Genomic DNA, 16855 nt, shown 5'->3' with positions numbered 1-16855 from the left:
GAGCTAGAAGAGACTACTTCTTCACTTAATAGATGAAGAAACCGTGATTTATTCAAGGGATTTGTTCAATGAGATAATTAGGATTTGAATCCACATCCTTTCAGCTCGACCCACATCATGGAAGTATTTGGTGAGGCTATCTAAAAACTTTAGTAACTATAGCAATCTAGGGGAACCCTATTACCCCAAATTACTTTTCTTTTGTACCCCCTAGCTATTCCTTCCTACCCCTGCCTAAATTCCAGTCTTTTAATCTCTTCACCTGGATATAGAAAATCTGATCAGTCTAATTCATGCTTTGGATATGACTGAAAGGCTAAAAGCTTCTCAGTCTTGATATAAGGATGCTTATTGCTCAAATCAAATCAATCTCTAACTGGCAAAATTTCTGGCAGAGTCAGAGAAATTGGGGGTGGGTGGGAGGAGCATTAAAACATTACAACTTATTCTTCTTTCTCTATACTCTCTACATAAAGCTGATTCTAGGAAAAATGATGAAATGAAGGCTTCTTTGCTACTGCCCCCTTCCCCAAAAAGAACTCAGGAACTAAATTAGAGGATCTATGAAGATCCTTTAGGCATGGAAAGATAGGCTTCTTTGCTACTGTCCTATTCCCCCCCCCCCAAAAGGTCTAAGGAACTAAAGATAAAGTTACCAAGCCCATTTCCATTGACCCACTCTAACAAAACCTAAGCAACGCGGATTAGCTGAAATTTAGCAAAGCCAGGAGTCCCTGGGAGTCAATGGGTTAAAAAAAAAAAAAAAGCAAAAATGCTGCCTGAAATGTTTAATTTTTAAAAAACTCATTCAGGCCACATTTCATTCAAACTGCCCACAGAGCAGTTTCAAGGCTTCCGAAACTTTCAGCTTTTATGTATGGTGGCTGTTTGGTGTTTTAAGCCAAGTCTCATTGTCTGGGGCCTCCTGTAACGCTACTAACCATTTCCTTGTTATATAGGCCAGGAATGTACAACTATTTAACATTTCCTAAGGTATATTTATATGTTCAAGAGCTGTTTACGTTGGCCAAAAAAAATCTTTTTTAATGTTCAAAAAGATCTTTTAACTAAATTAACTGAAAATTTCAAAGGTGACCTGGGACAGGATATGGCACTGTATGAAATATGTAAAAATATTTATTATCCTCAGGGCCATTGTTAAAAAATGAAAATCTTGTCATCTCTGCATATTTTGGAGTAGAAGAAGGGCTAGGAGTGGCCTTAGGCAGGGGAATGAATGTTCCTGGCTGTGAGGAAGGCAACAGAAAAATTTGTACGAATCTTTTTCTCTACTACACTGATGATTGCTGTTATGTGATGCCTTCCACCACTGGATACCCCTTTCCTCTCCAGCAAAGGGTCTGCAAGAATATGCGGTGCTTTAAGAATTCAGTGTATGCTCTGAATTGTAGACCAGAAAGGAGGTAGCCATGTACCAAGGCAACAAGCAACCTCTCAGGAGGCACTCGCCGTGGAATGTTAGGCTGAGAATCTACATATGATTCTTCCCTTTCATGGACTTACTCTATGACTATTTAGCCTGCTAATCCCCCACACTTAAGACGCCATCTCTCATCTCCTTGCCATGGCCCTTAAGTCCAAGCCTAGAATGCCCTCCTTTCTCACACCTGCCTCTTAAAATCAGTGGTTTCTTTCAAAATTCAATTCAGGCAACACTTTTTATATGAAGTCCATTGAGACATCCCAAATCACTATTACCTTGCCTCCTCAAACTCCCTTTATATAAGTACACACATACATCTATACATACATCTATATGTGTACGAAGACATACATTTATTTATATATTTATATAGAGGCATACACACACATACACAGATATGTCTGTGTGTATACGTGTGTGCGCGTGCGTACACACACAAGTATGTATCTTTCCTATTGAGGGCAAAGCCTGCTTACCTTCTATTTTGTGTCCCCAGCTCTTAGCAGAGTGTCTAGAACAGGGGTCGGCAATATATGGCTCTTTCTGCAGGAGCCATAAAGTCAATTTTTTTCAGGCGCTGTTACAGGAGCGCACTGTGAGCACTGTACGGCTCTCACGAAATTACATTTTAAAAAATGTGGCGTTTATGGCTCTCACGGCCAAAAAGGTTGCCGACCCCTGCTCTAGAACATAGTATAGACTTAATACATCTTTTCTGGTTCACGGATGAACAAAACACAAACCTATGAGTGCATTTTCCTTACAGTCATCTTTTGAGGGAGGTGGTACAAATATTGTTCTCATTTTATAGGTGAAGCAACTAAGGCCTAGACAAATGAAGGGACTTGTTCAAAGTCACATAATCAGCAAATTGTAGAATTAGCAGAGGAATCTGGTTTTTTTGTTCAGCTATTTATTCTGTAATTCATTGATTGCACTTTCAATTAAATCATAATAATGTCATTACTTTCCTAAGAGAAGATTGCCTCTCACTTCCCTGAAATCTTCAAGATATATTTTTTTCCCTAGGAGGAGAGTGATATTGTAAAACAGTCAGTAATTACAATGATAGCAAGCTATATTCTTAAGTTCCTTTAGGGACAGGAAAGCCTGGAACATTTAAGTCACAATCAACCACTGAGACTTAATAATTATACTTTCAGAGCAGCCAGGTAGCACAGTGGAGAGAGCACCAAAGCCTAGAGTTGAGAGGATCTAAGTTCAAATCTGGACATAGACATTTCTTAGCTGTGTGATCCTAGGCAAGTTGCAACCCCGGCAGTTTAGCCCCTCACCACTCTTCTGCCTTAGAATCAATACTTAATATGGAAAGTATAGAGCTTGAAAAATGATATTTATTATTATACCTCCAGAAATAAAAGACAAAAATACAGGAAGGTCAATACTTCACAATGGCCTTTTCCCCCCCTAGGTGTTATCTTTATGATCACACATTATTACATTTTGCTTAGGAAGTCTCAGATATATTCCTTTAGCCTTTACTCCTCTCCAAAAACAAATTAATTCCTTACACATAGCTTGTGATAACAAAAAAGTCACATTGCATGCTAGAATTTTGAACATAGTAAACTGAGGGACTGGGAAGTCAATGGCACTTCCTCTTGTGATTTGGCATGATTGCCCTTGGTGTTATAAACTTTATGAAGAGGTCATAGTTGGAGGATAAGTGTCATAGTAGACTAGAAGTCAATCCTGACATACTACAAGATTGTACTATTTACTCAAAGGGAGGAGAACCCTCCTCCGATCCCTACTTGGAACTCTTGTAAAGAGTATGTTCTGCATGGAAATAAAGAATGCTTCCTTTTCCTTGCAAGTTCACACAGTGGACATGGCCCTGCTCAGATGGTCAAAGTTGGAAGGAGGAATGATCTTACATCAACAGTCACACAGTATCTCGGGGTTGGAAGGGACCTAAAGGTCTTGGGCCAGTCTCCCTATCTTACAAACGAGTAAAAGTTAAGACTAGAAAGACATTGTTATTTGACCAGTTTTTATTCATGTTGGTGCCTGTAAACTTTTAAGCTTCAGAAAACACTTGGATGCCAAGGAGGAGATCATGAAGATTTCTTCACTTTCTCCTTTTTCAACAATTTGTTAAAACTTCATTCTTGTTTTCCTAACAAACCAATCCCTACCCCAACCTCAGGGTTAATGACTCACACATGGGCTTTGTCAGTTTGAACTGCAGTTTTGCCAGTCCCAGAGCTCCCCCCAAACCCTAACCACCATTTCCCTGGGACCAGAGTTCCTTGTCTTTTTCAATTTCATTTACCATTATTTTTAACTCTATTTAAAAAATGAAAACAAACATATCCTTATAATAGTGCTCCCTTCATAATTTCGGAGGATTCAAGAAGTTCTACATGCACAAATTCGTCAGGTATCTAAAGTTTTTCTATACAATTTCAATATTTTTAAATGATTGTTTAAAAATGAAAACCTCTAAAAACCGGATGATATTCCTCCCTGTCTGCCTTAAACTGGGCATTCTGAATGGGATTTTTCTTGATGACTCAGGGTCATCACTGTGGAAAGTAATTCTTGGCCTATGTTGTACATAACTAAAGCAATGCCCCTTGGTAGCTTTTTGCCTTATGTCCTAAATGATCCCCAAACTATGCCAAGCAATTTCAGAACTTTGAGTTCTTATATCTAATCGTTTCTTTCCCCACAATTCCTCCCTTGCTACTAGCTATAACTTGCTTTTACTTTCATGATGCCAGCTTTTGGTAACCCTTAACAAACCCCACCCCATCGGCCTCTGCACTAGAAAGCCAGAGAACGTGTTAGAATTGGGTGGCAAATAAAAGCTAAATAGAATCTGAGTGAGACTGGGGCACTTTCCTACAAGAAAAAAATACATATGCTTTTGTGTATGAGATTTAATGACATTTGCTGTGGCTGCTCCATAAAATTAGGATAAATGATACTTGCACTGCCTTGTTCAAAAGGAAGTTGTTCAGACGCGTCTGACTCTTTGTAACTCCATTTGGGAATTTCTTGGCAAAGGTAGTGGAATGGTTTGCTATTTTCTTTTGCAGCTCATTTTACAGATGAGGAAACCGAGGCAAACACAGTTAAGTGATTTGCCCCAAGTCACACAGCTAAGTAAGTGTCTCAGGCTGGATTTGAACTCATGAAGGTGAGCGTCCCTGATTCCAGGACCAGTGCTCTGCCCACTGTGTCATCTAGCTGCCAGCCATTCAAAAGGAAAGCACTCCATATACAGGCATAAGCAATTATTCTCATTATTACTATTTCAAGGTGTATTTTAACATATGAGATAGATAAGTGAGGTTTTGCTCTTTAGATTTATTTCTTAAAAGAACACCTGAATTTGGCCTCAGACAATTCCTAGTTGTGTGACCTTGGGCAAGTTAATTAACCCCAATTGTCTAGCCCTTACTGCTCTTCTGCCTTGAAACCAATACTTAGTATCGATTCTAAGAGAGAGGGTAAGGATTAAAAAAAAATAAATAAAAGAATGGTTGAAGGAAAAAAAAAGAGGGCAGCTAGGTAAACACAGTGGATAGAGTACCAGGTTTGGAGTCAGGAGGACCTGGGTTCAAATCTAACTTCAGATACTTCCTAGCTGTGTGACCCTGGGAAAGTCACTTAACTCTGATTGTCTAGCTCTTACTGCTCTTCTGTCTTAGAATTAGTAGTAAGACAGAAAGTAAGTGTTTTAAAAGTTTCTTTAAAAAAAGAATAGTTAGATGCATCTCGATCCATCTAACCTTCTAAAACTAATCTAACCACAGTTTGGCAAGGAAGACGTAAAATCCTAAATTGTCAAAGGACATGCCTTAAAGTCACATAAAAAAACCAGCCATGCACGGCAACATTTCTTTTAAAGTAATTAATGAATATATGCTAGTACACGTTACAGGAAAACATTTACATGTGGTTCTGAACTCAGTACTTTTTCTCTTTTTCAATAACTTTGCTTTAGTCTAACAGCACTATTTCAATAGATAAAGGAAGCAGGATCTTGGATAGAGAGCTGGTCTCAAAGCCAGGAACATGGGTTCAAATCTTGCCTTTGACACATATTGAAAACTCCGAAGTCCTGGACAAGTCATTTATTTTTTTTCAGTGCTCCAAGCAAGTTTTTAAGATGATAAATCAAAGAGAAGGGGCTGACTTATACTGGAAGGAGTTTCCTCTTCCAGGAATTCCCTGTATCAAAGAAATCTCATATCTAGCATCTATTACTATCAAATATAGTAAATGCAGAAATATACCCTTAGACAAACATACATATTGTTGTTATCGCCAGTCAAGTTGTTTCAGTTCTGTCTAATTCTTTGTGACCCCATTTGGGATTTTCTTGACAAAAACACTGGACTGGTTTGCCAGTTCCTTCTGCAGCTCATTTTATAGTTGATGAAATCAAGGCTAGAGTGTTAAATGACTTGCTCAGGGTAACACAGCTAATAAGTGTCTCAGGATGGATTTGAACTCAGGTCTTCCTGACTTCAGGGATCAATACACTACCCTACCTAGCTGACTCTAACACATGGAAGATATGTTCATTGTTCCATCAATTAATCACACACACACACACACACACACACACCCCTCCTAGACCAGCGATGGGCAACCTTTTGAGCTTGGTGTGTCAAAATTCGCCAAAAAACTGAGCATAATTCGGGTGGTGTGTCACTTTGAGAAAAAACCATAATTTTGCGATATTTATAGTTTAAATAACAAAAACATATAATTGTAATGTATTTAATAAACCAAAATAGGTAAATTAATATAGGTAGAATTGTCATCTGTAGTGCAGTGTCTACACTACACTACAGCAAATGTTTCATTCTCGGAATGTGGCCCCATGTGGCTGTGTCATCAAAAATGGCTACATGTGTTACTGCTGACATGCATGTCATAGGTTTGCCATCGCCATTCTAGAGAGAAGCAACAGATTGCCAGTGAAGTGAGCTCAGAACCACCAGTAGATAATTTTCCCCTTCCCAGAGTCTTTCAGCCAAAGCTCATGTAAGAATAAGTATTCCCTTCTACAACATTCTGCCTCCCCCTGTCTCCTCTGCCTGGGAGGCTCTCTCCTTCTCACTTCCACCTCCTGGAGTCTCCACATCCTTTGGAGGGTCTTCTTCTCCTTAAATCACTCCGCATTTACTTTGTATGTATTTTGTATTAACTCATCTGTGTCTATGACTTTCCCTCTGACACCTTCACAATAGAATGCCAGCTCTTGAAGGGTGTGGGCTGTTTTGTTTCATACACCCAGTGCCTAATACATGCCAAGCACTGATGAAATGCTGGACAACATGATACAAATGTGTTACCCACATGGATGAGGCACAAATCTATAATACACACACGCCCATTTACGTGCAAGAAATTGCTGTTATAAATCCAAAAGAAGCAAGACATGTTATTTAATCCTTTTTTTTTCCTGTAAGAGAAATGAATCTGCAATTATTTCCTCCACTGATCTTTGGGTTGGAAGGTTTATATTTATTGTGATGAATGACCAGGACAGGGGATATAACGAACTGTCATCTCCATGACCAAAGGACCAACCAAGGCAGCATAGTTTAGTAGAGAAAACACTAGACTAAGGAGTCAGAAACCTGGGTTTTAGTCTTGGCTGTTACCAAGAGCTGTGTGACCACAGCCAAATCCCTTAATCTCCCTGGCTCCATTTGTTCAGCAATAAAACAGGACACCACCACCTGCCCTACCTGCATTAACCTGGCTGTTAGATTAAAGGAGGAATGTATGTGAAAGTGGTTTTGAAAAAGAAGAAAGGCATTAATTAACTCAACTAACCTGAGGGAAAGAAATTGATGCTGCAAACTTCATAGGTTACTCTCCCATTTGGTCTTAAGTCAGCAAATGTATTTGGACTAAATCTTAAATTGTTTTTTCCCTATAAACTTTTTTTTTTTTAAGCAAAGCTATAAAAACAGAAAGTAGCACTGTGCTACAGTGGGAAAAGCATGAGAATCAAAGGCTCTGGGATCAAATTGCATCTCTGATGTGTTAAAATGACTTAAGGGCAAGTTAAAGTGACTTAATCCTCTACTCCCCTCCCTTCTTAGTTTTCTCTTCTGTAAAACAAGGGAGGGTGGGGTACCTGGGCATCCCTTGCATAAGTCAAGATCGCTTTACAAGCGGCATACTAAGACACACATTCTGGGCAAGAATTCATAGGACCATTGCTAAGTAGATTTGAACAACCCAATTATTTTAAATTCTGCACCTGAACAGTTATATTAACTGGCTAAAGCTTAAAATGCTAACATTTAAAGCATTTCAACCACAAGTGGCATAAATAATAAGCACTTTGCTCCACAGCTGGTGTTGCTACAACAGAGGGGATTTGGAGACCCCTTCCCCAACTTCCACTGCAACAATGAGGCACTCCTAACTGTTGTGCTTAGCTGGCCACATTGTAGAGGAAGAAAATCTTACCATCGTTCCCGAGATCCATGACAGCCAACAGTTGCAAAACTTTCTACAAAGGTCCTCCTGTTCTTCTTCATCAAAGCACTACATGAACATGAATCATTTTATATTACCTATAAATCCCTATTTGTTTCACTATATACCTAAAGGTCTCAGAGCATTTCTAAAATCTGGTTGATGTGCAGAAATGAGTAAGCCTGGCTACCTTTCCCCTTCTCTCTCCCTGTCCTAATGCTCAAGGCCTTTGTAGGTATCTCAAATCCTACCCAGTCAGGAAGACCTGAGTTCATATCTGGCATCAAACACTTATTAATTGTGTGACTCTGGGCAAGTCATGCAACTGTTTGCCTCAGCTTCCTCATATGTAAAAAGCCAGAGAAGGAAATGGCAAATCACTTCAGTATCTTTGTTAAGAAAAACCTCAAATGGGGTCAGGAAGAATAGGATTTTGATGAACATCATCCTGTCAAACCCAAAGTAACTGGTTCCCCACCCAGGACAAAATGTCCTGGGAAAGAGACTTTGAAAAATGCCCTCTGATATATTTTTCAAGACATTTTCATCCAGGGCATTGGAAAAGGGACATCATTACAGCGATGGATAGGAGCACCCCCTTCCCCGACACTTGCTGGGGGGATCTCATACAAGATTAGGAGGAAAGAGGGCATATACTCATCACCCTAGTTCAGGGCTATTTAGTTCACGAACTGTCTCAGTAGCCTCTGAATTGGCCTCCAGTTTTTCCCTCTATAATTTCTGCCTTACACAGTTGTCAAAAGTGATATTCTTTAAAGACAAGCTTAATCATGCAATCCCTAGTTCCACTGAAAAAATCTTCAATTGCTCCTAGTGTCTCTAAATAACTTTACCCTGGCAACTGAACCCTCCATAACTGGCTGCTGTCTACCTTTCATCATTTCTTATGACTTCTCAAACACTTTCTCTGTTCCTATCAAATTGAGCCATCAACAGTGTCTGGCACTCACATTCCATTTCCTGCCTTTTCTGTGTCTTTATACAAGTGAGTGAGTGGTCTCCCATGTCTAGAAAAAAAACCTCTCTCCTTATATTCTAGCATCCCTTGGCTTCCTTTCAAAGAATGGCTCAAATGCTACCTTTTCTACCAGATTTTACTTCATTTTCTCTCCCTTCCAATCAGTTATTAGTCCCTTCTTCCCACTGAAAGAAGTTTCTTAGTGGGCACCTAGTAGGTGCTCAATGAATCCTTTTTGTTAATCCTGCTGGCTTCCTATTTTAACTATTTTTGCTCACTAGTTGCTAAACTCAATTTTTTCTACACTCCTGAAGGATTACAGGAGGCTGTCAATGCCTCGAAATTTCATGTACCTCTGTCCACTTATTGTGACCTCATCCTAGTCACAGATTCCTTCTCTCAACTTCCCAGGGACCAGGTGGGTAGCAAGCACACAGCTCATTTCACTTTCTAGATGAAGAAATGGGGGTGCCAGATTGCTAGTTATCCTGCCCCAGTGTACCAAAGTTGTCCTTCACTGTCTCCAGCTTTATTTGCTAGGGAATCTGTTTCTATGACTTAAATCATAAGGCCCTTCCAAAGAGAGGCAAAGAAACTGACTTCACCAGATGGTTGTATTCGTGGGCTATTTTAGCTCCTAGGAAGGCAAAAGGGTATTACAATCAAAAAGCAGTTCCCAAATCCTGTGTCCTCTAACCTCTTGGCGCAGGAAAGCACGCGTTTCATCTTAGCCTAGGCAACCCTCAGCCTCCTGTCTCATCAGCGTGACAGGGAAGCTTTGTCAACCTCTTCCGGAAAGACTGAGTAGTTATGCCTGGATTTATGGAAGGGTACCACAATCTCTCTTTTGTGGAAGGTGAAAAAGGCCCTGCGAGGGATTATATTTTCAAAGGATAAGTATAGGTTAGTAACTTTCCATTTGAATCTTTGAAAAATCTCTGCAAAATTAGGATGGGGGTTAAAGTGGAGGCTGGGTAGGGAAGAGAGGAGACTTTCTAATAATGGTAATTGAAACTTGTCTGCCTTAGAGGGTCGAGGTCTTTCAATGGGGGAGGGGGTCGAGGGGGTGTGATGGAGGATGGGGACAGGAGGCCAAAAGAAGTCATTACCTGATCAAGTCAAGAAACGAATCTATGGTGTCCTTGGTGACTGGAGGTGTTTCTGAGTTCTCCAATCCCAGGTCGCTGGACAGAAGGGCCCCGGCGCCGGCTCCTGGCCGGATGATGAAAGCCAGAGCTACAGCCAGCGCCGAAGCGCCCAGTGTAGTCAGGAGGAAATAAGCGACCGCGATGCCCCCCAGGCGGCCCAGAGAGCTGGCGTCCAGGCTGGCCGCGCCCGACACCAGGCTGCAGACCACGAGGGGCAGGATCACCATGCGCAGCATGCGGAGCAGCATCTCCCCGGGGAAGGCCAGGTAGGTGGCCTGAGCGGGGCTCAGTTCCAGTCCCCGAAGCGCCGCGCCCAGCCCGGCGCCCGCCAGCACCCCAGACACGGTCAGCAGTACCAGCGCGTTGCGACGCAGGAAGCCCCCGCAACGCCGCGCCCGCCCCAGCGCACCGGCCTCGGAGGCCCCGGGCTCCGAGGCCGGCCCCTTGCCTTCGATGTAGCCATTGGTCTCATTGCTCTTCTCCATAGTAGCCCGCTGGCTTTCCCGGGGCTGGTCCCGGACCACGGCTAGGAAGAGGGACTGGATATTCTCCGGGATGCTTCACCTGAGGACTGGGTCAGAAGAGGTGGAAGTGCACGCAGCCTCGTCTACCTCCTTCCCAGCTGACGCGTCCGGGCAGGAACGTGCGGGGTAGGGCTGGGCAAGGCTGGGCCGGTGAGGAGGCCCCGGGCGCGGGTTTGAGCACAGGGGGAGTGGTGTACGCCGCACCCGGGCTTCTCAAAGCCACCGCGGATGGCAGAGGATGATGCAACTACGAGAGGATCCGGCCCCCTTCACACCCTCTCGCTTCGACGCTCCGCCCCGCCGGCGTGGTCTCCGCCAATCAGGGCCCGAGAGGTGACCCTCCTTCTTTCCCCCCCTCTCCCCACCGGGCTCCTGGGCCAGAAGCGCCCCCGCGGGGTTCTACTCCGAGTAGGGGCGGGGTCGGACCGTGGAGGCCATCGGAGCCCTCGTGGGGGCGGGTCCCTTTGGCTGATCGCCCTCTACCAGCTTCTTCTCTACTCCTAGGACTCTGGGATGGAGTTAAGCACTCTTGCGCTGGAGAGGAGGAGGGAGTTGTAGTCTGGCAGTCTCTGCACCTGTTCGAGTCCCTTTTTTTGGGGTCCGGATCTTGGGAGAGCTGATGCTTGGAGCAGACCCCCTCCGCGTGCGGCTCTCAGTGCACCGTTTCTGCCTAGTTTGCAGAAAGCGAGGCAAATGAGCCCCAGGGTTTTCTCTTTAAAGTGAGATTAGGAGATTGCGGTGAGGCAGGGATTTTCCCATGGAGGCGTCTTTGAGTGGAGCCTCTGTGAACCAGCTGCGGCTGTGCCATAGTCTCGTCAGAGCAAGACTGGGCCTCTCGGGAACGGGGCCCTGGGGAGGACAGCGAGTCCCGTGTCTGCTCGGAGGAAGATAAACGAATAACTGTGTCCTGGGGAAAGACGCGTTGGTAGGGACTTCTGCGCTTTAGCAGGTAGCCTTGGGGAACAAAATCCAACGCACGTGAACTAAGGATATTTACAAAGCAAATACCAAGTGAAAAAAACAAACTACAAACTGCGGAACGAAATCGGTTTGCAGTGGGGAAGGCAGGCGGACGAGGTTTAAGCAGGGAATTAAGACTGAAGCTCCGCTGAGCAGATGGGTCATTAAGCATCCCCCCAGACTAACAGGCTTTGTCTGGTTGAATGGAAGCGGAAGAGGCCAAAGCCTTTTATTCAGTTGGTACAGCCGCAGAAATTCAAGCTGTTCATACCTTCAGGTCTTTTCCTCTTTTCTCTAATTAGATTTCTTTCTTTACGTATGAATTTTGAAATTGTGGAACTTCAGAATATGCTTGAATGCTCCCAGTGCAGGTTCACTGGCAAATGGCTTTGGATGACTTTAAATACTCTCCCAAATCCTAACAATCCATGACACCCAATAGGAGCTGTGAAGGCCACCTGAGCAATGTTTTTCATTGAGTTGGGCCTTGGAAAAATATTGCCACTTGGTATTTCTCTGTTACGTTTATAAAACTACTCACATTTTCCACATTGTGGTTTCCAAAAGGAATTTTAAATTGCTTCCTTAAAGCAAATATTCCCCTACTAAGAAATTTTGGTTAAATGGATATTCTGGATTGATGAAGGAAAATCTAGTTTGCCATAGATTGCATGCCACATAAGGACTGGTTGAAGGAAGTAGGATTGTTTAGTCTGGACATGGTAAATCTTCAAACACAGAAAGGCTGCCATGTGGAAGAAGGATTAGGCATGTCCTATTTAGCCAGAAGGCAGAACTAGGAAGGGAAGTTGCAAAGGAACAAATTTAGACTTGCTGTTGAGAAAAGCTGCCCCTAATACAATTAAAACTATCCAGAAGCAAATGGGGCTACATCAAGGGGTAGTCAGTTTCCTTTCACTTGAGATCTCCAAGGAATGGCTGATTGACCATTTGTCTAGTATACAGTACACACTCACTTTCAGTTATGAACCAGATGGCCAATGAAGTTCCTTCCAACTCTGAAATTTTTTATTTCAGATATTGTATGGGTATTACACACAAAAGAAAAGGTAAAAGACTCACAACTTGTGCACTGATAAGACTTAAGCAATTGGTAATTTACAGTAGTTATTGTTACCATATACTGGGAGGTAGAGTCATAAACTCTATCCTGCAGGATTGACTTGGATAGGCATTGTTCTGTTTCACTTTGGTTCTGTATTCTAATACTCAAAAAGGATGTCTTCTGCTATTCCTGCCCTTCCTGGGCAGAGGCCCTACTCATCCTCTTACTAGTGGGAAAGGAGGGAGGATATTCCTCCTTGCCACCAGTCAGTTCTACTCAGTATACTCAGTTCTTCTCAACTTGGAAATTTGAGATTCTGTAAAATAACTGCAAATGATAAGTGAACCTCATACAATATACAACAATACCTGACAATCTCATGTATTATCATGTATTAGTTTTTTTTTTTTTTTTTTTTTTTTTTTTTTTTTTTTTATCTTTCTGGCCCTCAGATCCTTCCTCCATAAAATAAAGGTTAGATCTCCTAGGCTACTTTTGGATCTAACATCCCATTGCTTTGGGATTCACCAAATACATACAAAAAATAGTGCTGATTACACTGAGTCTTGGAACCTTGCAAAGTATCCTTAGATATATAAAAGATAGGTTAGTAGTCTATCCATCCATACAAGGAAAACAAAACAACACAAATCCACATTGCCCAGATTTTAACATGCAGCTACATGGTCAGCCTGAAGATTTAATCCATTAATATATGCTATTTGGACAAGTGAAGTAGATAGATAATATTTATTTGTCAGTTGCATCTGATTCTTTGTGACCCCATGGACCATACCTATCCCTGGGATTTTCTTAGCAAGGCCACTGGAGTGGTTTATTATTTCCTTCTTCAGTGGATCCTTTTTCTCAGGCAATCACAAGTTAAGTTTCTTGCCCAACATCACACAGCTAGAAAGTGTCATGCTTCTATTTTCTCATAGAAAACAAAACCACAGGATCTTTGATTTTAACTTACTTAGGCCAGTCTCAAAAATAGTTTTCATATTTCCTTAGACTTACAAAAGATTATCACATTGCTTGATCAATCCACAAATATTTGCTCAGTACATAACTCATAAGGAACATTATGTTTTTATTTTTATTTGTTTTTTATGTTTTCAGTTAACAAGCCTTTATTTTCCTCTCCATCCTACCTTAAAACCCTTCCCTCCCTTCCCTGGGTGGTGGAGTGGGGGAGGAAGGAATTTGGGGGAAAAAAAAGGAGCTTGTAATAAATATACCTAGTCAAGCAAAACACATTCTTACTTTAGCCAAGTTCAGAAAGGCATGTCTCCTTGTGCTTAAATCTATCACTTCTCTTTTAGGAGGTAGATTTTAATGCTGGTCCTCTGGAATCATAGTGGATTATCATGTTGGCAGATGAGTGTTTTTTTTTTTAATCTCTACCTTCTTTCTTGAAATCAATACTAAATATTAGTTCCAAGGAAGAAGAACCGTAAAGGTTAGGCAATGGAAGTTAAGTGACTTGCCCAGGATCACGAAGTTAGGAAGTGTCTGAGGTCAAATTTGAACCCAGACCCTTCAGTTTTCTATCTTTCTCTATCCATAGATACCTAGCTGCCCCAACTAAGCATGTTCTTAAGTTTTTCTAAGCTAAACATTGTGCTTTGAAAAGATTGAATAAGTAAATCAGTAGCATTTATTAACCATTTAGTATGTGAAAATACTAATGCAAAATTAAAAAAATCAGGACTGTTTCTGTTCTCAAGGAGTTTACCTTCTAATAATGCCTCAAGAATATGGATGGTCCTGATTTTTGTATATAGCTTTTTTCTATATTTGTTTGCATATTGTCTCCTTTATTAGACTGTGAGCTTCTTGAGAAGGAGGACTATTTTCTGTTTTTTGTTTATTTTTGTACCCTCAGAGTTTATCATAGTGTCCAGCATATAGGCACTTAGTAGATGCTTTTTAACTTGACTTTTGATTAATTGATTGGTTCAATTAAGATATATGAGCCTTTGGTGATTAATTTGGGAGTAGAATCTACCCTTATATAGAAATCAAAGTCTTAATAGTTAATATAGATTTTTAAAATTCAATTTTATTTTTTATTTCTCTCATTTCTATACCCCCCTTCCTGACCCCTCACCCATTGAGAAGGCAAGAAAAACAAAACTGGGTACACCTATGTATAGTCAAGCACAACAAATTCCCATAATAGCCATAACCAAACCAAAAAGAGAAGAAAGAAAAGAAAATGTATTTCAGTCTACATTCTGAGTCTGTTAGTTTTCTAACTGGACATGAAAAGCCAACACCTTTGGAACTATGATGGGTCATTGTCTTGGTCAGAGTTATCTTTCAGAATTATCTTTATAATATTGGGGTTATTGTATAAATTGTTCTCTTGCTTCTGTTCACTTTACTTTGCATCAGTGTAGAAGTCTCCCCAGGTTTTTCTGAAACCATCCCTTATATCATTTTTTGTGGCAGGATAGTATTACATCACATTTATATGTGATGACTTGTTCAGCCATCCTACTCCAGTTTCCAGTTTTTTGCCACCACAAAAAGAGCTACTCTATTTTTGTACAAGATTGATTTATGTTTCCTTATTAATCACTCCAACAGAATGTAAGTTAAAAATGACATATTTGTGGGCTGATTAAATTGAAAATTGCTACTCCATAACTCCCCCTCCCAGTTTCCAATTCTGTGCTATCATAAAAAGAATTGGCATAAATATTTTTGTAGTATAGGTCCTTTTTTTCTTTCTTTGACCTCTGGGGTGTAGACCTAGTAGTGGTTTTGCTGGGTCAGAAGTTATGCACAGTTTTAATAGCTCTTTGGGCATAGTTCCAAATTGCTTTTCAGAAGCTCAATCAACAGTAAATTAAAGTGCCTATTTTCCCACAGCCTGTCCAGCATTTGTAATTTCCCTTTTTGTCTATTTTGCCAATTAAATTTGAGGTGGTAACTCAGAGTTATTTTAATTTGTATTTTTCTATTAATTGATTTAAAGTATTTTTTTCATATCACTATCAATTGGATTTCTTCCTTTGAAAACTAATCTTTACTCTTTAATCATACTCTTTAATCATTTATCCACTGGAGAATGTCTTCGTCTCATAAATTTGACTCAATTCCCCATATATCTTAGAAATAAGACCTTATTGGAGAAAATTGTTGCAATTATTTTTTTCTCTCAATTTCTTGCTTCTCTTTTAACTTTAGCCTTATTGGTTTTGTTTGTACAAAATCTTTAAAATGTTATATAACCAAAATTGTCTATTTCACCTCCTATGAACCTCTTTATCTTTTATTTGGTCATGAACTCTTCCTTGTCCATAGTTCTAACAGGTAATTTCTTCCATGTTCCTTTGATTTGCTTATGATGTCAGCTGTATGCTCAAACTCATACTCATTTGGAACTTTTGTCGGCATAAGGTACAAAATGTTGACCTATGACTAGTTTCTGCCAGAATATTTTCTGGTTTCCCCAACAGTGTTTAGTTAGTGTAGTTTAAAGTCTCCTATTCCTAGATGAGTACCCAGAGCCATTAGAGTAGTGATTTGTAGTTTATAGTTGAAAGAGACAATTTAGAGGCCATTTAGTTCAACTTCCTAATATTGGAGTGGAAGAAACTGTTCACAGAGAAGTTACAAGACTATCCCAAGGTCACAAAGATGGCCTGTGACAGAGTCAGGATCTTCCAACTCTAAACTTAGGACTTTTTCCACTGTACCAGAATGTTCCCAAGACCAAGGAATTCTAGTCTGTGGTTACGTCACAAAGTTTGTGACTTATTTCCTTCTTTGAGGTTTGGCTTTTTTTTTTTTTTAAACACTTCTACTGACTCTGTTAAGATTTATTCAGAGTAGCTTTTGCCAAGGGTGACACTTTAACTAAAGATAGTTATCAAGAAGTGTATACATTTTTATCTCTTCTATGAGAATATGGTTGTTGCTTTTTTTTTCTTTCTTGTTGAAAGACATTTTTAGGAAGTTCCTCTTCTGAGTAATAATAATTAACTTTTCATTTGATCCCATGTCTTAAAAGCTTCTTGTATTTTGTTTTTTGAAAAATTCTGAATATCAAATTAAAATGAGCATTTCTCTATTCAAAGTAGAACAGAAAAAAGATTGTTTATCAGATTGTAAATATCTATTACATACAACTTGCTTTTCTTTTTAAGTATGTAATAAATTTTAAGTGTAACTTTCAAAACTATCCTATTTGTTTTCCTGTTGCCCTTCCTTATGTTCTTTTCTATGCATTTAAAAATACTTTAA

The 16855-nt window shown here is 40.5% G+C and overlaps 1 protein-coding gene across 2 annotated transcripts in view; it reads right to left on the bottom strand.

Moving 5' to 3' along the window:
* The window catches only part of SLC1A4 (solute carrier family 1 member 4), a 33978-nt gene extending 23445 nt beyond the window's left edge, over positions 1-10533 (bottom strand). For both annotated transcript variants that reach the window (XM_044660690.1, XM_044660691.1), the window contains exon 1: positions 10010-10533. In XM_044660690.1, the coding sequence (XP_044516625.1) occupies positions 10010-10533 (524 nt within the window). The remainder of the gene's footprint in view (positions 1-10009) is intronic.
* Between the last annotated feature and the right edge of the window lie 6322 nt (positions 10534-16855).

The sequence above is a fragment of the Gracilinanus agilis genome, chromosome 2 (assembly GCF_016433145.1).
Source record: "Gracilinanus agilis isolate LMUSP501 chromosome 2, AgileGrace, whole genome shotgun sequence".
In the NCBI taxonomy this organism is placed as follows: domain Eukaryota; kingdom Metazoa; phylum Chordata; class Mammalia; order Didelphimorphia; family Didelphidae; genus Gracilinanus; species Gracilinanus agilis.
The sequence above is the reverse complement of the archived record's forward strand: the minus strand, read 5'-3'. Positions and strand labels throughout refer to the sequence as shown.